Genomic DNA, 27,379 nt, shown 5'->3' on the forward strand with positions numbered 1-27,379 from the left:
CAGCGGGGGGAACCAGGCAACGACCAGAGAAACAACCTCGGAGCTGAAATTAATTCATTCCAACCCCAAAAATAATGTCTCCTTTTCCGGGGCTTCCATCTCCGAGGTGACCGCGGTCTGAGCAGCAATAGGCGGGATGGCGCTGGTCACCGTTCAGCGGTCACCGACACCGAGCACTACCTCCAGCCCCTGTGTGTCTGTAAGTGTCCGTGAACCGGTTTGACATTTTCAGTTTGGTTAGTCTGTAACCGCTAGACCTGCTGTTAGCTCAGTTTTCAGTTATCGGGGTTTATCTACACGGGTGGTTAACTCAGCTGTTGGGGGGGTCGTCGTCCAACTTATTTAGCTTTAACTGGCCCAGTTAACATTTTTGGAGTTAACGCTACCACGTTTTTCCAAACTAAGTTAAACTCCACCGCTGCTACATAATGTTAGCAGTTAGCCGTAAGACTTTGCTAACTTCCTCCTCCCCAGTGGCCTGACAACGCTAAAGCATTTTTTTTTTATCGCAGCCTGAATGAGAAGTTAAGCCAACACTGGTTATGACCAAAACATGGTGTGGTGCTTTCTGTCCAAATCGCCAGACATATCAGAGCTGGTAGCACATATATGTCTGATACAACTGTTTAGTGGAGTGACAGCGGAGATAGAGGAGCTGCCTGAAAAGCAGGTTAGTGTGACAGGCCTGTCGGACCTTGTTAGCTCTCTTACCCGCCCTGACCCCTCTGAGGCTTCAAAGTCTTGACACAGACCCGGGCAGGAGTGGTGGTGGCATGGCTGCCATAGATAAGACAACCATGCCTTCACCCATGACTAGGTTAAATAGGCCTCAGTGGTATTTGTAGGAGCTGATGTTGACAAGCATTGACAGGCTGCCTTTTGAAAAGACACTGGGTGTTAAAAATCACATCTTGTCGCTGAAGATCCTGACCTGTGGTTAACACAACATGGTGCAGCGTTCAGCTACATACAGATCCTCAGTGTTTTGCAGTGGCTGACTGTGAATGAATTAGTTAAATCCTAAGAGTAGAGAGATGGTGGACATCAACACTGGGAGTGGCTGTAGAAATAGCTAGAGGCAGGGAAGTTTGAGGAAAAAGCTCCAGAGAAAAACAACATAACCTATTTACATGACATTATTAGGCCCTGTAACCAACCCCCCCCCCCTTTGCAGTGAGAGTTTGTAGCTTTGTGGTGGAGAAAGGATCCAAAGCTGAGGTTACCAGCTGCTTGTCATGAGACTCATTCCTGTTGGGAAGCAGCCATGTGAGCACTCTTGTGAGACGTGTGGTGCTGAGAGGGAGTGCAGAAACCTGCAAAATAGAGCAATGTATGAGCAAAGACTTGGAAATGAGCGTCCAAAAAAGAGGCCCTTCGGAGTACTGTATCTATCTATATCTGTGATAGGCATTGTCCAATATGCTGGTCTTAAACATTTCATCATCAGTACCCAAATTAAACACAGCTTACAGATTATTGACCCATCATTTAATACAGCTGGCATTATTTGCATTCAGCACAGTGGATAATAGCTTCCCTACTGTGTCAGTTTAAAATAATCTGCCTAGCAGCACACCAAATCCCCTGCTCTTATTGGCTATAAGAGCACTCCCTACACATCCATGTGGTGACATGGTAACCATGGAGATTGCCTTGTAAATTATATGACCAGGCTTATTATGGTATGTGGTTTTAATCACATTTTGGAAATATACAGCCTGTACACAAATCAATAATGTGTGTGAATTCTTTTTAAATGTGTAATGGGGCACTGGTTTGCCTTTGAAATCTGCTGAGCTAAGCATTTAAGTGTGTGCATGCAGGAAGCATTACCGTCCATGCACGGACTCCTATTTCTCTCGTGTCACGATATTTTGTGTTGAAGGCAAAGCTGTTAGGCTGCTGAAGCAGAGAGCATCTTTCAGCCAGCTGTGTCTCTAGACCTAATCACATCTTTGGAAGAGCACACAGCAATAGATGAACTCTATCCGTCAAGCTTGTGCTCCTCCTGACCTGCTGCATCCAGTCCTCAGCCTAATCTTCCTCTTCAATCATCTTCTTTTATCGTCATTCATCAGTACAACATTAGCATCTTCATTACTGTTCACTTCCCTGTCTATGTATATTCCCATGTCCTTCCATGTTGTATGTATGAGATGTTGGCCCATGTAGTAACCAGGATTGACGGATTGATGCCAAAGAGAAAGTTTTGTGAGGGATTACGAAAACAGGCTGGGATTAAAGTTGTGTGTGTGTGTGTGTGTGGGGGGGGGCAAACTGTGGTAGTTGCAGTGCTGGAGGAGGATGATTGCATTTTGAAAAATAGAGAGACAGAGTGGGGGAGGGCATTGGCACTCTGTTTCAGCCTTATCTGAGCGCTGAGCTTCAGTTAAAATACCATACTAAAATTCCCTGCCCTGTCACCAAAGTCACAGTAGAAAGCCTTGATGTAGCTGCTAGCCAGTTGAGCACTTGTTTAATGCAGGGTTAGTTAAGTCTCACACAGCATCTGTTGCAAATAGTCATGCATGTCTCTTGTGTTCAGTGTGTTGCATGTGTTCTTTGGGAAATGCTGTTACAGGAATTATGTGGAATGACTCATGCACTGAATATTCATTTCTTTTAATTCATTTCTGATGTTTTTTCCCCCTAATCTTCTGTTTCTGTAGGAGTCAGGCAGTGGAGAGGATGACCGTCGCTCCCAGCCCAGGTGGTGAGCCCACTTCCTGTTTTGTCATACTGTCCAGCTTCCTGGAATATCTCTGTTCTTTCACATGCATCTGTAATAACTGCAAGTTTGGACTCAGGCCACTAGGGGGAAGCTCTGCATCAGCTTTATAGTGTTTTCTCAAAAAAATGAACCACATTTTACATGTCTTTAAACATTAAGGTAACTGTAACATTAATATCATAAAATATCATTTGATCTGCAGGCCAGCTCTTAACATAACATAATATAACATAGAATAACTAAGACTATAAAAAGTCAAATGAATTATGTCAGTATGAGTCCTGGGAGGCAGGCCCACTGTTCTGGGCTGAATTCCAGTTCAGCCCTGGGGCCTTTGCTGTGTGAGTTTCTCCCCGTGTGGGTTTTCTCTGGGTACTCTGGCTTCCTCCCAATGTCCAAACACATCCAGTTCAGGGTAAGGTTTATTGGTGACTCTAAACGATCTGTCTGTAGGTGTGAATGTGAGTGTTTGTGTGTCTCTGTGTGTCAGCTCTGTGATAGATTGGTGCCCAGGGTATACTCCGCCTCTCACCCAGTGTCAGCTGGGCTCCAGCTTCCCCTGTAACACTTAAAGGATAAGTGGTAAAAATGGATAGATGGATGAAGTTCTGAGAGACTTTAGAAAATCATGCCACCCACATGTTTTCAACAGGCTTCCCAATATCACTGTGCAGCTTGTCTACTATGTCTGCTGTTTCATATGTGAAGGTGTAAACAACATAGGAATCAAATACAAATATCTCAACAGAACAAATTCTGTTGTTTTCTTGCCTTTGAAATATACCAACATTTTTTAGATTAATGAATTTGAACATTGTGCCAAAGAAACTAGGTAAAAATTGTTTTTAAATCATTCCCTTCCATGGTTTGTCATGCTCCAAACATGATGTGTCTTTGAGAGTGCTTTTATTGGTATTTGGTCAGTCCATTGATGCCACATGAGTTGATTTGCATGGTTCAGCCTCTTGGTTGTGGTGGCGTACATGATCTTTTTTTTTTTTGATGTGTGTGTCTTCATAAAGGACAAGGGCGTCACCACTGTTATTGTCCTTTTGTTTTGACGTCTCAGGTGTATTTTTTATTGTGCTGTACCTTGAGCCAAGGTCCTATATGGCAATGATTGAAATGGATGAATGATTGAACTTAAGAGACTTTACAGGACAAGCTGAGCACATGGGCTTTATGTTTGTGTGTTGGTGTTTCACTTACTTTATGCCTATACCCAGATATTACTGAACACTAAAACTTTGTCTTCATCGTACAGTCTCCCCTATCAGTTTGAATGTTATCCTTGCATTAAAGTCTGTTTTTGGAGACATTAGCACACAATGATTAAACAGGGATTGGAACATCAAAGCTTGAACAGATAATGACAGATTTCATGTCTGAAAAGAGCTATCTGCCTGTCTGTAACATTGGTGTCTCAGCTTTGAACAATGGTGCCAGGAAGCAGTGCAGATTTCCTCTCTGTCAGACAGACTGAACTTTTATTCTGTGTCGTTCTCTTTTACTTCACCTTTCAGCTTTGGCTGCGGCCCAGGATCAGTCTAATATTTTAGTCATGCAGTTCTTAGACTGCCTCACACTATATGAGCCCAACTGGACCTTGCATGACAAAATGAAACACATCTGAAAAATGCTGCTTGCACTCCCACGTGCCTACAGTCGTTAGGAGTATCAGAGCCCCTAGTCCTGTGCTCATTCACACAGCAGGATAATGTACAATAACTGCTGGGCTAAAGAAACACTTTCTCTTTTTCTGCACATCTATCTTGGCTTACAAAGCCATAACATTAGTAGTTCTTAGCAGCACCTTGTACTGGTTGCATCTACGGACATTAAAGATCTGTATCTCTGTAGTACTGTATGTTAGCTAAGGTCACCAGTTTTGTTTCTGATGGACCAAGTACATGTTTTGGGATGGGTTTCATTAAACCTGGATTGGCACCAAAAACCAACCATGTCTTCTTTAATCAGTGGCCAAACAAAGTGTTTGAGCTATTCAGCTCACCAACATATGGACACCAACAACTAGTCTGGAAACATTACCACCTTAGCACCATTACTGATAAAAAAACAAACAAAAAAACCAACACACACCAAATATATGATGAATATTCATGAATGCAACTGGCTCAAGAGTGTATTGGGTACATGTAGAATAAGAGAGTTGAGTTAAAACCAGTGTGGAACATGCTAGAAAAGATTTTGGGCTATGTCACACACAAAAATTTAAACATTGTGACGTCACTCCTGCAAGATTTAAAACATGCCCTGATAGTCCCTAGAAGGACATGTGGTCCCAGTTATCTGTTAGGTAATACAAGAAGCAGCAGCTGGTGAAGTCATATTCATGGATTCATGCACATACTCTCTCTCTCACTCACTCTCACACACACACACACACACACAGGGTTTATTCCCTATATGCCTAACATCATTATAGTCCTTTTTTTAAACCATTTGGCTCAGTTAGCCATCCTGCCATTTGCTCAGCATTAACACAAATCTACACACACACAAACATGCTGGGTGCATCCAAGGGCCTTGCTGAGTGACCCCTAATATGTATTACATAAGACCAGAGGTCCAATTAACTGTGTGCTCCCCTCCCTACACATGGATTCAAATAGTTGTACTGGCTAATGCACTGTATAGGCAAGATGTGTGTGGGTACTTTCACTGTTGCATTGCAGTAATATTTTCACCCTGACTGATTTCTCTTCTTCATAGTCCTCGTCTTGTTTCTTTTTGAGTTAATCAGTCAAATGTTTCTGTTTCTCTCTCCCTCATTCTTTCTCTTTAACATCCTTCATACAGACACACACAAACAGCTGCCTGTACCCCCTGCACCACACCAATGAAGTGTAACATTACTGCAGTGCAATAATGAATCTCTGCTGCACACTGCTGCTTCAGGTCTGTCATTGACGGTTAGGGACAGAGTTAAAAAAGCTTTTTTTTTTCTGTCCAGTGCCGACTCCATAGAAACCAAAGCTGAAAGTTTTCTAAATCAATCTTTAAATAGTGGAAAATATGGTGAAATCACCCCTGCACCACACCAATGAAGTGTAACATTACTGCAGTGCAATAATGAATCTCTGCTGCACACTGCTGCTTCAGGTCTGTCATTGACGGTTAGGGACAGAGTTAAAAAAGCTTTTTTTTTTCTGTCCAGTGCCGACTCCATAGAAACCAAAGCTGAAAGTTTTCTAAATCAATCTTTAAATAGTGGAAAATATGGTGAAATCAGCTAAGTTTTGTTTTGCTGTGGGTGCTGAGCAAAAGAGCTGTTTCCCTCTTGTGACTGTCTTGAAGGCTCAGTTGACATGACACAGCTGCCATATGGTTGCAGAAGCACAAAGTAATAAGATTTAACAAGAAAGGTTAAAAACAAAGACGTTCCTGTGAAAAAGCAAGGGTAAAATGTAGGTCATGAGTTTATAGATCCCTGTGGACTCATGACCTACAGTTTTTGCTGTGATGTTAAGCTTGCACAATTCTTGGATCACTAATCATATCATCTGAAAGACAGAGGTGCAGAAAACACTCACTGTTTTAAAAGATAAATTCCTGCTGTAAACAAATCAGTGTAGTTTTAGCAGACCTCAAATTGCCTGCTTGAAATGTCTTTGATGGCCTTTACATGAAGTATGTTTTTTTTTGTTTGGTAGTGCACAAATGCAGGATTAAAGAACCATCTAGTTGGTTCTGTGTCTTTATATAGGTGGGAAGAGGAACTGCTGAAAATAGAAAAAACTTGTGTGAAGAATAATTTACAGTAGACTAATTTAATACATTCTGAGAGTCAACTGAGTAAAGTCCCTTGCTCTATAAATCTGCACTGTATCCTCACATCCCTGTATACTCTGACCCAGATGCCCGCAGGCAGAGCAGGTTCATCAGGCCGAGGTTTTCTTTAATGAGTGCTGTTAGAACAAGAAGGGTGAGGTACATTAACCAATACAAAGCTCTGAACAGCAAGTCCTCTTTGGAGATGTGCCTTTTTAAGTTTGTTCCCCTGTCATTTAAACCCATCAGTATATGCCACACCCGCCTTCTGTCTTCCTACACCTGCTATTTAAACACAGTGCTTAGTACTGTCCTGCATGTATATCAGAGATTGTATATGATGGACCAAATGTGATGTGCAGTATTTTGTTTAACTTTATTATTTGATTAACAATTAAAACAGTAAACATCTAGTAATTATCATTTATTTGTTTTTAGCCCTTCCTTTTGTGGTACATAAGTTGCTTTAATGTATAAAATAAGTGACATACTACATGTCATAGACTATTCATTTCAAAATGAAGCATGTGTCATAGCACTACATAGTTTAGAAATAGGAATAAAAAAACCTTTGCCCCGGCACTGGAAAAATTACTGCAGATTTTCAGTTAGTACTTCAGTTGCTATACCTGTTTGGTTACTGTACACAGGCTACTTCTCCTAACATATCTGTCTTTGCCTTATCTGGTGTTTCTCTTGAAGCTGAGTGTGTCAGCAAACGTTTGAACTTAAGGCGTTGTATTGTAGGCTCAGCTTTGCTTTGTTTTCAATCCTGGTAGGTACTTCAATTTCATGTTTTTTTTTGTGGTCAGATGTTTTTACAATGCTGTCATACTTCTTTATCTTTAAAAATCGTTGGTATTTTAGGTTTTTACGGTACATGAAATCATAGTGAAGCTTAGATGTGCTATATATCGCTCTAAAAGGTTTACAGACTTAACTAGTGTGTCTAATTATTGTAATAGTGTGCGCTAACAGTAGCCCGGCCGTAGCTCAGTATATGGTAAACACAAGGGTTAAAGCACTGGAGCAAGTACAGTCGGAGGGCTCGTTCTATTTACACACAAACACACATGCATTCTCAAATATACACAACTCTAACTACAGCACATATGACCCCCATATTTTTGCCCCCCCCCCCTTGTAGCAGACGAAGATTGTGCAACTCGTCCAGGACTCAGCAAAAACACCACAAGACACTCATGTTATCAGCCCACAGACCAATAAGTTTCCTCTGAGTGCTTTTGTGGTTAATGTTGCTGGCACAGCTCACTGGACAGTCTACAGTGCCTTGTGATGTAAGAGTTGCCAAAAGGATGGTTAGACAGAAGGAAAATGTAGTGTGATGGCAGAAGCACAGATATTGGTGTTTGTCTCATATGAAACACAACACGTGGAGTCTAGTGTTGAAGCATAAACACAATCACCTGTTGCATGTTTGTCTTCCTCAAAATGTCTGATGAAGAAGGAGACTTGCATTCACTACTGAGGCAAATATTTAGAGTTCATCTTAAAATGTATTTACACCATTTAGTGTCGTAGCATCCCTGAGTAAACTGTGTAATAACTTTCTGTTTAATGAGTCAATAGGCTCACTGAAAATGAGCCGTGCATGCATGACTTTGCTCCTGCTTTGCAATGTAGACATAAGAAAAACTAAGATTTACAGCGTTCAGCATTTGTTTTAAAATTCATTGCGTAAGACGTCGTTGCAGTGTTAAAACATTTGTTACTGCACTTCTGTGAAACTTCTAAAGCCCTCAAACCCTTTGCCACAGACATTTCTGTTACTGTACACATCTTTGTTGTTTTTAAACCTTGTGGTCCCTCGTTTTAGCTGGGTTTTCAGGCATGAAGACGTCCTGGGCTCTGCTGTGATCATAAGTTGACATAAGAGAGAGAAAGGGGAGACTGACCTCTGACTTTTATTTTGAGAGCGTTTAAACACATATGCCTTTGTAGTTTAGAGTAGTTTAGAGGATCCTTAGCCTATAGGATCATTAGGTTGTTTAGCCTCACAGCTCAGGATTGACAAACGTACTGTGCAGATTACAGTGAGGCTGGAAGGTCTGTGAACACAGCCAAACGTGTGTTGTATAACAAATACCTAATAGTGCCCTCTTTCTTAGTCAAACACCCTGTTGATAACAGACCTGCTCTGGAAAATAGTCAAAACATAAAACAGGCCTTCTGAAAGCACTGCTATAAAACTTAGCTCTATTTGCTCCAGATGTTTCAGTTTAAAATTTAGGACACATCACACAAGCTGGTATGCATACGAGAGGGATAGTTTTCAAATAGCTGTCAGCTTACATAGAGCTCTGCATGTTGGCTTTCCAGTAGAATATAAAGCGTTGAATAAGCTATACCATGAGCCAAACCGAACACTGCTGATCTCACAGCATGGAGCATGTCAGCTGATACGTGATATCCTCAGACTAGATTAATGCGAAGGCTCCTTCCTCCCCCAAACTTTCTTGACAAGACAGGATCTGGTGCGTCTCGCTTTGATAGTACAGGCCTGCTGCTGTTGCAGAAGATAAGTCAGGATAACTTCAGCCTGTTTCTCATTTGTTCTTGCTTCTTATGTAACCTGACCAAAAGGTTTGTGCCTTGGGAGAAAAGGGTGGAGAGGAGGCTTTTCAGTCAGCAGACTGCCAAACCAAAACCCCATGTGGGTTTAATTGACTATATTACATTAGTTTAATGGGCACATCCCACATTGACCTTGTTGCACCAGTACCAGTTTATTCTATCATGGGCATATTATTAAGAAGTATCGTCCAGACCTGCAGAAGGACATAAAATAATAAACGGCCCAGCGTGTAGCACGTAAACACCCTCTTATCTTATCAGGAGAAACCTAACAGCCTAATCACGTGGTGGAGTAAACACCTGCGCACCTGGCGCACGTTTGCGCTCTGTGTACAAACTGCTTAGTTTCCGTAAGTGTCGTCGCACAGGCGGTGTGGGCGGCCGTACTTCCCGGTTGTCCTCATTGGCTCCGCACTTTTTCTTTTTTTTTCCTCCCAAAACGCGTGTGTCTCAACTCCTCCCTCCTTTGACTTCTCCGGTGAGAGTTTGGCTGGACTCATATGCCTCAGTGCGGTACGGTGCTCCTTTAGGTGACGGGTACGGGAGCTTGTTTAAAATGGGACTCACTTTAGTTTTATTGGGACATGTTGGACAGCCCGGCGTTGCTTTGAGGAGAAGGAACACAATGTGCTAGATTTAATTTAATTTATTGCAACACACTTGCGGTTTGGAAACGTCTGATTTCTTGCGGTGCCTATTTCGGGGAATATTTCGTCTTTTTTTTTTTTTTTAACTGTATAACGACCAATTTAATTCAGAGAAGACCGCTGTTCTCCTCTTTGCAATGCCGGAGCACATGACTGTCGGAGCGGAGTAGAAGTTCTCCCGGAGACAAAAACACCTGACGACCTCCTCCGTCTGCGCTCCCCCCCACACCGGCATGACCCTCGGCGAGGTGTCCGGCTCCCGAGGCTCGTCGGCGGTCAGCTTCTGCTCCTGCTGCGGGGCCAAGATGGTGCCTTACTTCAGCGACGACGCGGTGGTGTCTAAAAATCAGATCAACCAGCTGTAAGTTTAAAAAGTAGATACAAACTGCGATAGACTTCTAGTTCGACAGTGTCTTATTCATCAAAACAGAATGAGTGAAAAGTTTAAATTCAAGGTAATTTGTGAGATATTACTTTATCTGAATATGATTCGCGATTGTTAATGGTACATTTAAATATTGACTAAATTCAGTTTGGCATGTGTTGTAATAATAATAATAAAACAGGCTCCACCATTGTCAGTAAAGCTGTGAGTAAGCTGATAAGTTTTACAACATCAGTGTTGAATGCATTTCCTGGTGACATAGTAGGGTCTTACTCATCATAGTGTACTCCCATTTATCCTTACTAAGACATAAGGGCCATGCATATAGTCTGTGTGATAGTGTGATTCACCCTACCTGTTTCACAGACACACTTGATAGAAGGAAATGAGGTTGCTACTGATTTCCTGAAGAAAAACATTGATCATCATTTTGTTGGGGCAGTTTTGTTCCTACCTTTGGATTTTCCCACTGCTGGGCTATTGTTCATTTGAACATGAGTGTACAGTGTGATGACGACAGCTGTTAAGGTGTAGTCAATGAAGAAGTATATAAAAGTCAAGTGTGACCAATTTTAAATACATAAAAAAAAAATAACTAAAATATTTCAGAAGGTGTTAATGACTTTAATTCATGTCTGAGGTTTCTTGACGCATCATAAAATAACATAGCTTAGAGACAAACACACAAATATTGGCTTGCATCCAGTTGGCTCTTAGTTGACACTTAGTTTAGTAAACCAGCAAACAAGGAACTAAACATCACTTTTAATAAAATCCCTAGTAATTAAGACAGTATGTTTTTCTGTAACCTGGAACTACATGGTTGTCCATTGTGACCATAAAACACATATTACAGTTAATTTTAGCCTCATGTCACACAGATCAACAGATTAAACAAATATTATATATGTTCTGTATTTCTTTAAAGTAATGCAGAAGTTGTAATTCTTATTAAATCTGAGGGTGTTACCTTTTAAAGTTTTACTGTTGTACAATCATCAAGCGAAAGTGTGGCAAAGGCTTTTTCCCCCATAAGATTTAAAGGGACTTATTTAACTTGCATGTGGTGAAGATAAGTCTGCCCTGCAAGACAGATCAAGGCTATTCTGTTCTAGTGTTTCCAAACATTCAGGTGGAGCTGACTAAGATAAGCTTTGAAAGTTTGGGGGGAAATCAAAGTAGCAATTAGCATAACTGGATTAACATCTGAATAAGGATAAATTAACAAAACCACTGTATTTTCCTTTTGTTCTTAACATTGTCATGTAGTCAGTAAGTGGTTGTGCCCTGCATGTTGGCCTTCTGGTGTGGTTTTCAAGAAAGCCAAGGACAGTTGAGACCTGTACCTTGATTGCGTAGTTTTTAACTTTTATATATGCGATTGGGCAGTAAAGTTATTGAGTTCACATTAGGACTACACCTAATCTTTAAGGAACTTTTTTTTTTTAATGAGTTTGCACAAGGAGTGTTTATGGTAAGATGTTGCAGCAAGACAAATCATTGTGCATACTGGCAGGCACGTGTGTCTAGTAAATTGCAGCAGTTATGGGAACCTTCTGACGTCCAGGTTTTATGAGCCGTGTTGTGTGATTCTTGATTGTTTTTATTCCCACTCATTTCTATTACTCAGGATGGACAAGAGTCCTTATCACAACAAAAAGGTTCTTAGCATCCCTTTATTTATAGCAACTAGTATGTATATGTCTTGGCATGTTAAATATCTGTGTGCATGTGTCTGTTTGTTTATAGTATAAACACCTGTAAGCGTCCGAATGTCAGCATGACCAGCGTTTGAGTGAATAATTACAAGGTTTTAGGCTGCAGGTGGAGTTAAGTATCACTTCTGGCTAAGTGGCATCTTGCACACCATTGTTATCTCACTTACTTCAGAAATACCAGTAGACCCTCCTCTTCCGCCTCTGGTTGTGTGTTTGTGTTGCACGTACACACAAAGTACTTAACAAAGACAACAGGTGAGGCTGGAACGTGACAAAGTGAAGTGTGTGTTTAAGTGTTTGTCACGCAGCAGCTGAACACGAGTCTGAGTAGCTGGACGTAGGTCAGTTCTGATACCTGTTTGTCCGTGTCAGTATACTTGTGATGTGTCTAAAATTAAATAACCTACATAACTTGATATAAGTTGTTAGTTTCAGTAAGTAGCATGAGATCAGTCCAGGTAAAGATCACAACTAGTCCTAGTTATTGCCATCGTCAGTACATGTAATCTGAATCCATCTCAGAATAGCACTGAATACCTAGGTCAGGTATGTTTGGTTCACTAAGGTAGCTGAAGCCCAGACCACGACCTACACACTGGATTTTCCAAAGAAACTGCTGTGAGACTATAGCAAAACTCCTGGTCGTATCTCAGACACATATTAAGTGCATTGAAATTCTGTGACCTGGTATCCCTTTCTCAATCCTGACCCTCGTCTCCAGTAATCTGTATCGAGTTGAAATTCTTGAACTGTTTTACAGTAGAGAATACCATGTGGATGGAAATATGATGTGCAACAAAGATTCCCAGCCAGACTCCAATGAGGGCAGCCACCATGACACTGCCTGAACTTGACTTCTCTGTGCTCATCTGTCACTCTGTGCGTTCTGCTTGTGACATGACATGTCCGTACCTCCCAGCAGCAGGGCTCAACGTGGACATGTAGACACACATACTACCATGCACCAGCTAACTCTTTTTTTTTTTTTCCCATGGGCTGTGTCTGTTTTGGGTGCAAACTCTTAAGGCCTTAGCAGGGCCTGCCTTGCCGCAGGGTGAGGCACTATATTTATCCCTCTCTCCTCCCGAGAGTGACTAATATGGGCACAGGCAGGAGGGGGGTCACCCAGTTATCTGCCCACTATGTGGAGTGGTCCTTACACAGCAATGATTGTGTCTGTGACTGTTGCTCTAACAAGTGCCTACCATTTCACTACAGTGCAAAGCCCTAGGTGGCTAAATGCCAAAACATGACCCACCCCACTCCCTGCTGTACACGCTGAGTGGGTCTTCTTTCTTTATATCCCATCCTTCACAGCCCACTCCCCATTTACATATTTTGTGGAGTCAGTTTTATTTGAACCCATTGCCCTACTTCCATTTCCCTGCTCGCTTTATCCTTCTGTAGGAATATTTTTGGCCATAAATCAGCTAATATGATCGAAACGGTGTTCTTCGAGTTGTCTTGACTGTTACGTGTAAGAACATATATTGAGCTCACCGTACACTTTGGGTGCATTTCAACAGACTGGATACTGTTGATTTTAGTGTCTGGTGGTGCATTAGTGTTGGAACCAGTAAATGTTTGGTACATTTGCCTCAAAAAATTAATTTTCAGTTACTGATTTCAAGTCATTGCGGCTCTAAAGGGCATACAGTGAGTGGCAGTGTGCTTCCCTTTAGCCATACCTGTATGGTATGTATGTCTGTACTTGTACTGCCTAAAGTCATTCCCACTAATTGGAGCACATACAGGCTCCAGTTTTAAACTTCTGCAATGAACTATCATGCTCTGTCACAGATAGTGCTTCTACACACAGAGTCGACCGTGGTCTTCTTAATGTATTCTATCAATAGCTGACACTGTTAAAGGACTACTGTATTTTTGGAAACTGTATTCGAGAATCGACCTCTCTAACCTTCAGGCTTAGATGGCACTTTCTCAAAGCGTCTGTGCGCAGGCGTAAAAATGCACATTTGCACGTGCATAGTCTTTCATGTGTGATTTTCAGGGAGCCTACAAGTGTTATATTACAGATGACATTGTACAGTAGCACTGCTATACATGGTCATTGCTATGTGCATATATGTGTGTGTGAGAGCAAGAGAGAGCACGCACAGTGAGACTTGATACAGTATGGATTGAGGAGACTGGAAATAAGAAGTAGGACAAGAGCCAAAGTTGTGAGAAAAGCTGTAAAGAGGAAGCGACAGGGAGGCAAGTCAGAGGAAACAGCTGGGTCAAGGGTGGGTGGGTTATGGGAAATAAGCTTAGCACAAGACTGCAGTTTTGATTTATTTAGTTTTTTTCCCCTCTTGTCTCTGTCTGTGTCCTCTAATCCTGTACATGCATAGTCTCAGCAAAACTCAGGAAGGATCGTTGTTTGACTGGGAGGAAGGAGAGATGAAGTTACAGAGAAAAGGGGGATGACAGGAAACATAACTGCCAGTAGGCACCACCTTTTCTTCCACCCAGTGTGAAACTGATGAACTGTAGAAGCTGGGTTCATTGAGTGTGTTGACCTGCAACCTGCTGCCAAGGTTGAAATAGATTATCCAACACAGTGGTTAAACATCAAAAATAACTATAACAACCATTTGTTTTCACAGTTTCAAAAGACGTATACCTGGCTTTGATGTCGTCACCTCCTTTTATTTGATCATGCTGTTCTTCAGTGTGCGTGTGTAGACGTCAGTTCCTTTTCTTAGTTTTTGGCCCCAGAGGCTACGAAACTGCATTTTCCGCAGAACAGGTTGGCCAACTCTGTGGACCAGTGTTTCCTCTAGTAACACTTTGCATGTGCAGTATTTCTTTCCATTTTATTATGGGCACTGCTGTAAGCTTAAACCTTCACTGTTTACTACATTGACCTCTTAAAATACCATCTTAACTAACAGTAGTTAGGTGAATTCAAACTAATTCGATATGGTATAAAAGGGTTGTCTCTAGACATCTGCTTAAATTTAAGGTCCAGATTTGGCTGGTTGTCTAGCTGAGACAGACAGGCTAACTTTCTCCCAGTTTGACTTGTGGTCTCTATTTTTGGAAAACCTGTAGAACCAGTACACTAATGTATTTTTGTTCTTAAACTTAAAATTCAAAATTTCTCTTGCTGTAGTCCTTTTTTGCTGTCTCCATAAATACTGGAGCACCATCCCGCAAGCGTCTGCTTTCTGAGGGTCAGACCTCTTACTCATTACCATTAAGGTAATGGTTTAGGGGTCCCAAAACTGTCATTTGACATGGTCATAAGTGGCTGCAGAAGTAGGATTTCCAGCCTGTTTTATTGGTGTCTTGTGTCACTTAGGTTAGTATGCCACTGTGAGAATCTAAACAAATGCCTAGTTTATTAAACTAACTACACCAGAGGTGCTAACACACACTGTCTCATTGTTACAGTTTGGTATCCACTTAAAGACTTGAGTTTATAATGTATCCTCCTCCCCAGTGCAGTGACCTCAGTCACAGTTAATAAGATTAAGTGTTCCAGAGACGAGCAGCGTACCATTTAGCACAACCTGCTTTGTTGTGCAGTGCTGCGTGCTGGTCAGCTCTTATCTCTGCTTCAACACTGGGGAGTAGGGAATTTGCTGTCTTCTCTCTTGGACCCCAATCTCCTCCCAGTCCCTCCCATCCCTCCCTACTGGCAGCTGTTAATGTGTAAGTCTGTGTGTGTAATCCAGCTGTTTGGAGGAGCCGAGAACATTGTGTTCCGAGTTCACAAACGCGGCTCGGATGTTTTTTTGCATCCATCGTTCTGTCATCTCTTATTTGGCGAGCATGCAGACCAAAGGCCAGCTCAATGCAGCATTGTCACTGACATAAGCCTGTGACAACACTCGTTTGTTCCTTGTCCCCATCTCGTGCTTATTTCAGGAAGCTGGGGTCAACATATGCAATGAATGACTACAAAAAAATATATTTTTATAGTTATCATTAGTTACATGAAAAACCATGTATAAATAATTTGGCAGATGTCCCTGTTTCTGGCTTCTGTTCATTATTTTTTTTTTTTCTCTTTCCTTCCAGTATTAGTGAGAGCTTCCTCACAGTAAAAGGTGCAGCCCTGTTTCTTCCCAGGGGTAAAAGCCCCACGCCTAACTCTGCACCTCGTATCAGCCAGCGCAAGAACAAGCACACAGGTAAAGACTTGTACATGCAGTACAGTACACACACAAAAGCTGCTCCATCTCCCAGTACTTCCTCCCACCCGATTTAACTCCCCATGAATGAATTTGCATTAAAATAGCAGATAGTGTTTTCAAAAGGACATTCCTCTACAGCATCATGGGTAACAGCTGGTGTTAACTTTGGTGAAGCTGTTTCACAACAAGGCAGATTAGTCAGTTTGGTGTTGCATGCTTGTTTGATATTAAAAAAAAAAAAAAATTCTAAATGCTTAAAAAAATCTTGATATTTTTAAATGATGAAAGGCATGATGCTGTTTATGGATAAAAGCCATTGCAGACCTGTAATGCAAAATGAGCTGATGATTATCATGAACATCTGCATCCTTGCTTTTGTTTTCCACAGTATTTTCATCAGCCATATTCAGAATTTAGGTCAGACTTAGGTCCAGGTGCAAGTTTAGTGTGAATGCACTGGAAACTCACCATAAGGCAAATGATCTTGGGTGTAGTAGCAAACCTCTGTGCTGAGAATGTGATTGTTGTCCAAAATTAACTGAAGTGGGGATGATGAAATTCTGTCTGTCCAGGTGACCTCCAGAAACATCTTCAGACCATGTTCACTGTGTTGCGGCCAGAGGACACCATCCGACTGGTCAGTAATACACACGAAACAGCAAAAGCTAGGTCCAAGGTGGTGGGTTGGTTTCAGCTGTTAGCAAACATATGGCAAAAGTCTCCAAACCATAGCTGAGATTACTCAGAGATGACATTATCCATCTGGTTTCATAATCTGCCTCTCTTATCTTGGATGATTTATTTCCTTTCCTCCATGTCTCCTACCTTTTATTTTGTTGCAGGCTGTACGTCTAGAGAGCGCCCACCCTCAGACAACCCGTTACATGGTGGTGGTCTCCACTAATGGTCGGCAGGACACAGAAGAAAGCATTGTGCTCGGCATGGACTTTGTCTCCTCTGACAGGTTAGTGCCACAGCAGCAATACACAACTTTCATTAAAGCCCCATGTTTCTGACAACTAAGAGCCAACATCTTACCTCATTTAGTTTTAAGCTTGTAACTTTAAGAGTGTAACTGTAATATACATTGCATTTCATCAAAGAAAAATTAGATTTCAGAGTTGGGTAGAGGCTAAAATGTATGTTTTTAAAACTCAGGATTCCAATATTCATTAATCTGTCCTGATTCCTTGTGTTAATCCTCTACTGTTTGGCTTTTTAAATAGCTCCCTGGACAAATCCTTGAATTAGGCCTTGTTTTGTTGTGGTGCTGTTTAACATGTTGATCTCCCTGTCAGCTGCTGTACTGTGGGTCTGGTTCTACCTCTGTGGAGTGACACTCTGATCCACTTGGATGGAGATGGGTAAGATACTACACCTACACGTTGCTTTCTCCTCGGGCAGCTGACTAACTGCTCTGATGACTTGATGACATGTTTCTCTTACTTAGATGTTTTGTTGTAAATTGTGTTGTTGTTATTTCAGTCTCTCCCTTCCTGTTTTTATCTTTACAGTGGTTTTAGTGTGTCAACAGTAAACAGGGTTCATGTCTTCAAGCCAGTTTCTGTCCAGGCCATGTGGTGAGCATCATTTATTTCCATCCACAAAGGACAGCTACATGAAATTGCATTATTGTTAATGTTGCAGGGTTAGAAAGACTGTAGCTATTGTGCTCCCCCTTTGACTTTGACCTCCTGCCTCCCTATCTCATATGCTTGTGCTGCCTCTTCTTTTAGCATTTTCTGCTACTCTACAGTTATGTCTGTACTATGTCTTATTTTTGCACATTTGTGGTGCCCTCATTTCACTCACTCATTATTGCAGTATACCATTGTTTATGTTTCTCATGTTTGGTGTTATTTATTTCTCCATTTTTTTTCTGTCACCTTTTTGCCATCTTACATATTTCCTCCCTTGTTCTCACCTTCCTAGATCTGTCTACATTTAGCTATTGCCTTAGACTCTCCTTTAAGTTATTTAACCCTGACGGTTGTTTCGTCCTGTCAGTGGACATGGGCAAATTCAGAATAGTGAATCCACTTCATCCTCCTTGTCTTCCTCAGGTCAGCTCTCCAGTCGCTGCACAAAGCGTGTGAGGTGGCTCGCTGCCATAACTACTACCCGGGAAGCCTGTTCCTGACCTGGGTCAGCTACTACCAGAGCAGGATCTCATCCAACCAGTTCTGTATTAATGAGTGGAATGCCATGCAGGACGTTGAGTCACACCGTGCCAACTCTCCCGTTCTCTTCACTGACCTGTGAGTAGAAAAGGATGGCCGCACGAATACACACACAGACATTACACAAATCTGCATTTAACAAGATGATGGAATATGTGGAATATTGTGTGGCTACTGGTGCATTACAGACATAGTTATTTTCACAAGTTTTCATTGTGTGTGAAAGTTCCCCATTGATATGAGGGTGTAAAATTCCTATGGACTATATGCAGTAAATTCAAATTTGAAAATTGTCAAATTATTGCACCCATAAGAAATGTTATGTTTCTTTTTATATGCAATTACTTTTAGGGAAACAATCATTTTTCCTCCAATGTTTCAACCAAAAACTGGTATATAAGTTAACTGTGCGACAAAATGACAAAAATTCATGTACTGTATTTGAAGCTATATGTAGCCTGTATGGCCAATTAGTTGTACACTTTATTCTTTTCTTGTATTGTGAACTCTGCACCACAACTTCTACAAGCACTTAACATGTACACGTCCCTTAAGTGGAAAAACACTAAGGTATTAAACTGAAAAGCCTGGGATACCATAATAACATGCGTGCAAACATGTAGAGAGAGACACACATACCCAGAGATCTGTGACAATTGGGATTTTTGACATCTCTCAACACAAATGTCCATGCTAGCAGGATCAGAAATAACATTCAACAACATTGCCTAATTTCTCCTCACATGTTGACAGTGTTGCTACGTCTCCACAGCAGAAAAGTACAGGCTGTCAGTCTCCAGAGTCCTGGACTCTGGAAATGGGGTCACAGGATGTCTGTAAGCTGTTGGGGTAACAAGAAATAACACGCCAGGAAAAAAGCGCACAAGCAGTCACAGCTGAATTGCCTGCATATGCTCATTATCATTCACACAAACACTACTTCTTAGTTTGTAACACAGATTTGTCAATAGATTCACAAGGGAGCATAGAAAGCACAGGCAATGACACAGAGTTGAATTTATGCCTTTACCGATACCAGGGAAATTCCCCTCCCTGCTGCTTGGTCATGTGCCCCACTACCTATTTGGAGCGTCCCTCTGTCTCAGAATGTCAGTGATCCTCACTGTGTCCAAAATAGCCGAAGCTTTAGTGGCTCCATTCATGTCCAGACACAGTCCAACACAGGAACATAGAAGGCGGATAGAGGATGGAGGGGGAAAGGAGTTATTGAGGAAGATATTCTGCTGTTGCGTACACCTGATGCCCCTGGATGAACACCAATGTGGACAGAAAGCGAGCAAGTGCCACTTTAAACTTCAGTCATCAAACAAGCATATTTGCTGTCTACCTGATAATCAAAATACCTCGCACTTCCTCTTTGCAGGAGGTATGTTTCACCTAAAGTACACTTGTCATCAAGATTACCACCCGTACATTATGACATCCAATATACACGTGTCATGTGTTTGTTGGCATGGAGCTTGTTTACTGTACAACAGCCTAGTGAAGGGTTGAGATAGATGGAAATGGTTTGACATGGAAATACTTAGATTTAAGCAGGAAACTGTGAGTTCCTGTTAGCTCCTCCTCTATCGGCTGCTCAAGGAAGTGATGGAATTTCCATTCCCCAGTTACATATTAGCACCAATCTTCATGTCGTCATATATTCCGCACACGTGTTTTTAGTTTTTTTTTTTTCACCTGACCAGCATTCCTCCCTACGGCAAGCAAGTTAAGACTGGTGAGGTTAAAGTGCTACTGGATGGCAGTAGCTAACAAATATTTGTTGGCAAGAGTGAGAGGATTTTCTTTCCTTTAACCCTGTAGACCCATTTTCTTGGGGTCAAAAGGATTTTCACCATAGAGATACTGAAGCAGTTTCCAGTATCAAACACTGATAGCTGATTTCAGATCTGCAGCTACATACCTGTGGCTATCACACAACCCCTCTCTGTGCCTGCTGACCCATGCTGCTGTGGAGATGGTAGCAAAGCAAATAAAAAATGAAACATTGTAAGCAGAAGCTCAGAGGCAAACTCAGCTCTTCTCTCCTGAGAGGTAATTAGGCCACTTGTTGGTATCGTCAGTGTGACGTCCAAAAGCTAAATGTGTCCTCCAGCGCTGTGGTTAGAAACACAGCCAGGCACAACAACGGGCATATTCTACAAAGGGACTTTGTTGTGAATTGCCGATAGGCCACAGTCTCAGATTTTCTGTTCCTTCTCCAGTTTCTGAGAAGCAGACAAAGTGGCAATTCTCTTGTGGCACAAGTAATCTCATTGAGACCTACATTAAAATGAATCAATGAACAGAAGGAAATGGTTGTTACTGTGACTGTGAACATGGTTGTTTGTGTCCAAGTTTGATTGTTTGTTTTATTTCGTTTTTTAGGCCAAGCAAAAACGTGTTAACTGTTTTTTAATCCAGGTGTTTGTGTTTGTATTTACAGGCCCACAGAGAGGGAGCGCACAGAGAGGCTGATCAAGATGCGCCTCAGAGAGATCATGATGCAGAAAGACCTGGAGAACGTCACCTCCAAAGAGGTGAGAGACATGAATGTCTTTGCATACAAAGCTTTGCAAATGCCGGTTTAAGTGTAAATTCTGGTTAATGTACCTCAGTAGAAACTTTTCATTCCACTCTTACGTGAACATGTAGATTCTTTATTTGGAGAGTTTAGTCTAAATCCCTGTTTGCCACAGATTTAGCATTGAATCGTGAACCAGAACTGTCACCAACAGAATTGTTGTCCTTTGCCAGATTCGAACAGAGCTAGAGATGCAGATGGTGTGTAACCTGAGGGAGTTTAAAGAGTTCATAGACAATGAGATGATAGTCATCCTGGGACAGATGGACAGCCCCACTGAAATATTTGAACATGTTTATCTGGTAAGAACCCAGAAGCCCTAACTTTTATCACTGTTAATTTATTATCTAACTCGATCTGACTTACTTTTTGTTTTTTTAAAAATTGTTGGCTGTTTTGTGTGCACTGATATTAAGTCGATCTGTATTATCTTCAGGGCTCTGAGTGGAACGCCTCTAACTTGGAGGAGCTGCAGAACAGTGGGTAAGAGATTCAGTCTACCTATAATCTATAAACTGGTTATGCTAACTCAATTTTTGTCACTTCATCACTTCATTCAGCTTCACCACTTAGTCAAATCCACACTTAGCACCATGTAACCAGCTTGTTACATGCATTGAACTCCAAAATAGTTTGCAGCGGTGTTAGTCCTGAGTGTTATTAGTTATGCATTCATAATCTGAATAATTTAGACTGAAATATGAATTGATTGCATTTTTATGGGCACTAACAGTTCAGCCTCTCGTCTCTTACATAGAGTGCGCTACATCCTGAATGTCACCAGGGAGATAGACAACTTCTTCCCGGGAATGTTTGAGTACCACAACATCAGAGTGTACGACGAGGAAGCCACCAACCTGCTGGAGTACTGGAACGATACCTACAAATTCATCACCAAAGCCAAGTAGGTTCAAACACACATGCACAGAGGTTATGGTACGTTTAATAGCATATTGAAATACTTCATGCCCTGCAATGGACTGGGAACCTGTCCAGGGTCCCTGCCTTTTGCCCAAAGAGAGCTGGAATAGGCTGCAACAGATCCCCATGTTCCTAAATAGGAATAAGTGGATATAGATAATGGATGGAAGTGCTTTATTAATACAAGAGACTAAATTGTTAAGGTGTTGTTCTTGCAGTTTTCACTGACCATACCTGCATAATAAATCAAGTGTTGTAAAGCTCTATAAAGATATGTGCTTTCTCTTAGGAAAGCTGGTGCTAAGTGTCTGGTTCACTGTAAGATGGGAGTAAGTCGCTCCGCCTCCACAGTGATCGCCTACGCTATGAAGGAGTATGGCTGGGACCTGGACACTGCATTCGACTACGTAAAAGAGAGACGAGCTGTCACCAAACCAAACCCGTCCTTCATGAAACAGCTAGAAGAGTACCAGGGAATTCTGCTGGCCAGGTGTGCTTTCATAAAGAATCAACTGTACAGTGTGCTTGTTTTTCAGGATTTATTTTGGCACTAATCATTTTTCTATTCTTCGACAGCAAACAAAGGCATAATAAGCTGTGGCGCTCCCACTCTGACAGCGACCTATCAGGTCGGCCAGAGGCGGTGTGTAAAACTTCATCACAATCTCTGGGCTGCTCTGACTCTCACAACAACAATACCACCTCCTCCCCTTCCTTTCATCATTTTCTGGGCGTGGCCATACTGCAAGCACTTGATGCAGAACCTAAAGCCAAATCAAATGCTGCACCCACTGCTGATTCACACACACACTCCAATGGTGTGAGTGACTCATCGGTTCAGGAGGAGGTCAGGTCAGATTGTGCAGACCCCCTCCTGCAGCCCCTCCCCAAACTCCACACAGCTACTGTTGTCCCAGAAGAAAGACTAAACAATGCAGTGAGTGTGGCTGTCACTGTGCCTGTGGCTGTGCCCCACCCGCCACCGTTGCTCCACATCCTACCTCCCACTCCTGAACTCCAGCGTGCTGATCAAGATGCTCCAGCAGAGCTGCTCCTTTCAGTGCCCAAACATAAACCAGGGGAGCTGTCCCTCAATTTGCTTGAGCAAAGCAGCTTAGAAGAAATTTCTCCACTCAGTCTGGCGTCCACTGACTCAGACACAATAGACCAGTCACTGTCAGATTTATCAAACGACAAACACAGCCCCCTCAGCCCTGCTACCACCACCTCTCTCCCCACAGTTCTTCCCCTTGTTCCCAGTGATGACAACAACAACCCCACTGAATTACAGATAGTCAGTGCCTTTGACTGCCAAGACAAGGCAGAAGGGTCATCCAATCACAGCACAGACAGCATCAGCTTCTTCAGTGCCAGAGAGAAGTTCCTGGGCTTGGCTCAAGATTACAGAACTCAGACACTTTCAGAGCAGGTGCAACAGAGAACACCTGATGAAGAAAATGGAGAAACTGATGCAAAGGTGGAAGATGAGCAGGGGAATGAGAGCCAGGTAACCTTCATTCAGCTCCTTGTTTGCCTTCAGTATAATAATACTGCTTCATAACGTAGAGAAATGAGCATGATTCTTTTCTCAACTCTTGTAAAAGTAACAGTGAATTTGTACTAATACCAAAATTACAATTTTTTTTTTTTGTTTGTTTTTTTTGTCTTATTCAGCTAACTGATGAATTGTAATAGTGTGTATTGATATTCTAGAGCAATCTCAGCAACTTTCATGTTTTCATATTCTGGACTGCATATTAACTTCATGAGGGGCACAGCAGCATCATAAACACTAGTTGCCTTTCTTTCTTCCTTTTCTCTGGGACTACAAATAGTGATTATTTCATTATCGGTTATTCTGTCTACTGTTTGTTTTCCACTGGCTTTCCAAGGACTGTTCAAAGTGTTGTCAGTCATTCAGCAGTTTGTGCCAAATTAAAATTAATAATAGTTCAAGTTCAGTTGTACCAGGGCAGAGATCTGTGACAGGAAGCAGCAGATGATCTGTACTAGAAAGACCACACAATGTAACATTTCCAGTAATCATACTGCTGCCAAAACCGAAATCCTTTAATTCTCCTTCTCTCTTCCTGTTCATCCCACAGGCATCTCTGCCGTGTGAAGACAGTCTTGACAAAGGCAGCCCTGACTACCATGACAATGGACTATCAGTCCGCCATATTGTCACTGAGATCGAGGCTATATGCCATCCTGCCACTGGCCTTCCTTCTCCCCTTAGCTCCTCCTCTTCGTCACTCTCCCCATCCTCACACAGCCCTCAGTTCATCGGACCGGAAAATCAGGAGGAGACCGAGCCTTCCGATGTGCAGGGGTCTCTAACTCCACCTTCACATCCACAGTCTCCCTCTACACTGCCATGTGACTGGCCAGCTGGCTCAGTGCGGCGGGCCACCGAGCAGCTGGAGCAAAAGCTGAAGCAGGAAATGGATATGGCTGCATCTCCACGATCCCCGGTGCATTCTCCAAGTACTGAGCATCCTCCTGTCAGACTGTCCCTTTGCTCCACGAGTACTGAACATCCTCTCCTTCACTCCCCTCTGCAGTCCATAGAACAAAGCATCGCTCAGGGAGAGATCACGACTGTTTCTGCTAAGTCCAAATATGGACAGAAGCATGCAGGGTCACAACATGAGCTTCAAAGACTCAACTCCTCAGGCACAGATAACCTCTCAGACCCTTCATGCTCCACTGACTCAAGTATCAGCCAGGTCTCTGGTGCTACACCTATCATTGTGCATACATCCACAGATTGCCATATGCTGACATCATCACTGGGATCTACTTGCCAGCTAGAAGAATCGTCACTAGATACCTCAGCTCAGTCCCAAAGACAGAGCCAGCTCCACAGCCAGAACCAGCAGTGTCAGACCCGTCCCCAGGACTGTTCCAACCAAATGAGTCTGGATGGGGTGACGGTTGAGGAGTCACACACTGAAGAGAGGCTGGAGACCAGTTCCCAGAGCAGGCCAGGCAGCTGTGGCCATGGCTGTGAGGCCCAGAACAGGTTGGCCCAGGGCAGCCAGGAGCTGGAGAGGATTCAGCAGACGCTGAGAGAGCTGCAGGCTTTTCTCCATGACGGTGCCAACTTGGAGATAACAGACAGTGAAATAAAGGAGCTACGGCAGCCTCAGGACGCAAAATACACTATGGACACAGAGCCAGCGCCTTGTAAAGGAGTGAGTTCTGGACAAACCTCACCAGACCTCGAAGTAGGGTGGAGACTCCAAGAGGGGAAGAGTTTGTTGGAGTCAACAGGATGGCACAAATCCACTGAACTCGAAGCACGTATCCGTCAGGCGGGCCTCACTCCCCCTTCGCTCATGAAGAGGTCGGCCTCCTTGGCCAAACTGGACTCTCTGGAACTGTCAGCCAGTGACCTCAGTGACTGGGACCTGAGGCCACACACTAGGACATTATCATCACACTCCCAGGATTGTTTTTCTTTGACCCCAGCTCACTCGGACGACACCTGGAAGAAGCAGAAAGTGTTGACTCAAAATTCTTGTGTTGAAAAGACAGGTGTGTCCCATGATGACTCATCCTCTCCACCATCCCTCTGTCTCTCCTCCTCTCCTCGCCATGGTCCAAAGGAGCGCACAGGTGAGCGGGAGGAGCCAGATGGTAGCAGCATGGTCACTACATCACGTCAGCAGGGGAGAGGACACTCGTCAAGACGTTCTCGCAAATCGTCTGCTGAGAAAAAGCAGCGAGCCATCACTGTGCTGTACAACACCATGTAACCTCGGTGCAATGGACTGGAGTGGACACGACTGGAGCTGTGCATGTGTGAGAGACGCGCATGATGTGTATGAATGTGTAGCGGGTAGACTGTAGACCCTGTGTAACCTCTTATGTATGTACAGTGTGTAAGAATTCAATGAACATATGTTTGCATGTAAACCACTGGATGTGTTTGAACTGGAGTTCAGGTTTGTATGTATGGTAAGGAAAAATGAATGTCATAATTAAGACTGAACCAGTGCGTACTGTATGCACTCCAATATGTCTGTGTCCATTTTCGTTTTTTTTAAAGAAGCATTGGTTTTTAGTGTGTGACCCTCACTGCCTGTTCTCGTTTGTGAAACTACAACAGGAGGGGATTTTTCTCAAAAACATGCACTTTACTGTTTAGATGGTTTTCTTTTTATTTGAAATACGTTTCTAATCCTGGGGAAGATTATTTTGCACTGATCTCAATAGACCTGTCTCTGTATGCATCGTTTGTTTTCAGTGGACAGACATGTCTTTATTCAGATTTTTAATTGAACCAGGACAAAGCTGATGATGTTTTTTTTTTAATTCAGTGCGTTAGTGGTAAATAAATATGGTGAGTTTCTTTCAACTACAGTAACTGTGTACATTTGTTTGTGCCCCCACACACACACATATCTTAAGAGGACAGCTACAGATGCTGGAAGTTTACCAAATGTGTTGACTGTACTGCAACCTGCTGGTCAGGCAGAGAACTACAGTTTTAGACTAGGCTGTGGGGAAGGAAACAAGGTCAAATGTGATAAAATCTTTAATTACAGGTGTTATTTAATTGTTCGCTGTGGTCAGATGTTTACCATTTTATATGAAAACTTTTACCTTTTAGTTGTTGTTGCAGATTCTACTTGTCATTTTTAACTACGGGCAACTATTTCTTTGAACAAGTCAATCCTGTGTCCTCAGGGAAATGATCTGCATCAGTGTTTAATGCGGCTTATTTCAGACTGACATTTTACCTACCGTTTCATGTGGGTAATTAAACACTGAGATGTAGGTCACTGAGGCCCCTGCTGAGACAGACGAATCAGATAGCAGCACTGACCGGGAAAGAATTAAAGGACTCAATCAGACTAAAAAAGGAGGCCAGGCGATAAACATCACATTTGCAAGCTTAATATTTTCTAATTTTTATGTGTTTTGGGTGTGAAATTAAGATCATTGGTCCTTTGTCGGTTTAAGTGAATCAATGTCCCTTGATGAGTTCATCAATTAAATCCACTTCAGTAGACAGAGCAGACAGGCTAAAGAAAGCCTTTGTTTTTATAATGTGTGTCCCAGATTGAACTGTCGTTAACAGGGAAATGGTTCAAACGGTGAGAAATAAAATCAGTGGAGCACATCGGTGGAGGAGAGTCAGAGCGAGTGTTGTCTCCCTGGCTGCCACGGCTGAGATTGGCAACCTTTCTCTTTGCATACTGATGCTCTCAGCTTTTCGCCATCTCTGATAGATACACACTTTGTTTTATGTCTGTGGCTCTTTACAAATTCACTTCACATACGTCTGCAGGCCAATGCTTCCACCATCCTAATGTTGGCTGTAATGTAGGGCTGAATCAGGGAGGGGCGGGGTGTACTGAGTGTGATTTCTTTAAGGGTTGTAGAGTTTCTAAGCTGTCCTTTTCCTCTCTGTCAAGCCTAAAATAAGTAGAGGCAAAATCCCCCCATGGATCTGGCCTAAGCATTGGGAATCCATGTCACTGGGAGGGTGATGGCAGCGGAAGCTGCTAAAAACAGATCAGCTCTCTCTGGTGCAGACTGAAGCTGCAGCTTTCCGTGTCTCAGAATAAATTAATTGCTTTAGTCACTGTCTCTCACCGGAGACGACCAGAAAACTTTATTTACAGTACAAAAGTGCAGGTGCAACTTTATGTGGTGGGTCAAGGGAT

The 27,379-nt window shown here is 42.5% G+C and overlaps 1 protein-coding gene across 3 annotated transcripts; it reads left to right on the top strand.

Annotated features, from left to right (window-relative positions):
- ssh2a (slingshot protein phosphatase 2a) lies at positions 1 to 26,069 on the top strand. Of its 3 annotated transcripts, none has more exons than XM_026328158.2 (15): positions 1 to 199; positions 2,670 to 2,713; positions 15,898 to 16,010; positions 16,586 to 16,650; positions 16,856 to 16,977; positions 17,312 to 17,377; positions 17,528 to 17,593; positions 18,077 to 18,271; positions 20,643 to 20,736; positions 20,954 to 21,082; positions 21,217 to 21,263; positions 21,538 to 21,684; positions 21,991 to 22,191; positions 22,278 to 23,208; positions 23,807 to 26,069. In XM_026328158.2, the coding sequence occupies exons 1-15, from the start codon at positions 137 to 139 to the stop codon at positions 25,460 to 25,462; spliced, it is 3,939 nt and encodes a 1,312-aa protein (XP_026183943.1). In that variant the 5' UTR covers positions 1 to 136; the 3' UTR covers positions 25,463 to 26,069. The 3 variants fall into 3 exon arrangements, with proteins under 3 accessions (XP_026183943.1, XP_026183953.1, XP_026183935.1); XM_026328168.2 differs by having other exon boundaries at positions 2,670 to 2,710; XM_026328150.2 differs by lacking the exons at positions 1 to 199; positions 2,670 to 2,713 and adding an exon at positions 9,574 to 10,126.
- The last annotated feature ends 1,310 nt before the right edge of the window (positions 26,070 to 27,379 follow it).

The sequence above is a fragment of the Mastacembelus armatus genome, chromosome 13 (genome assembly GCF_900324485.2).
Source record: "Mastacembelus armatus chromosome 13, fMasArm1.2, whole genome shotgun sequence".
NCBI lineage: Eukaryota > Metazoa > Chordata > Actinopteri > Synbranchiformes > Mastacembelidae > Mastacembelus > Mastacembelus armatus.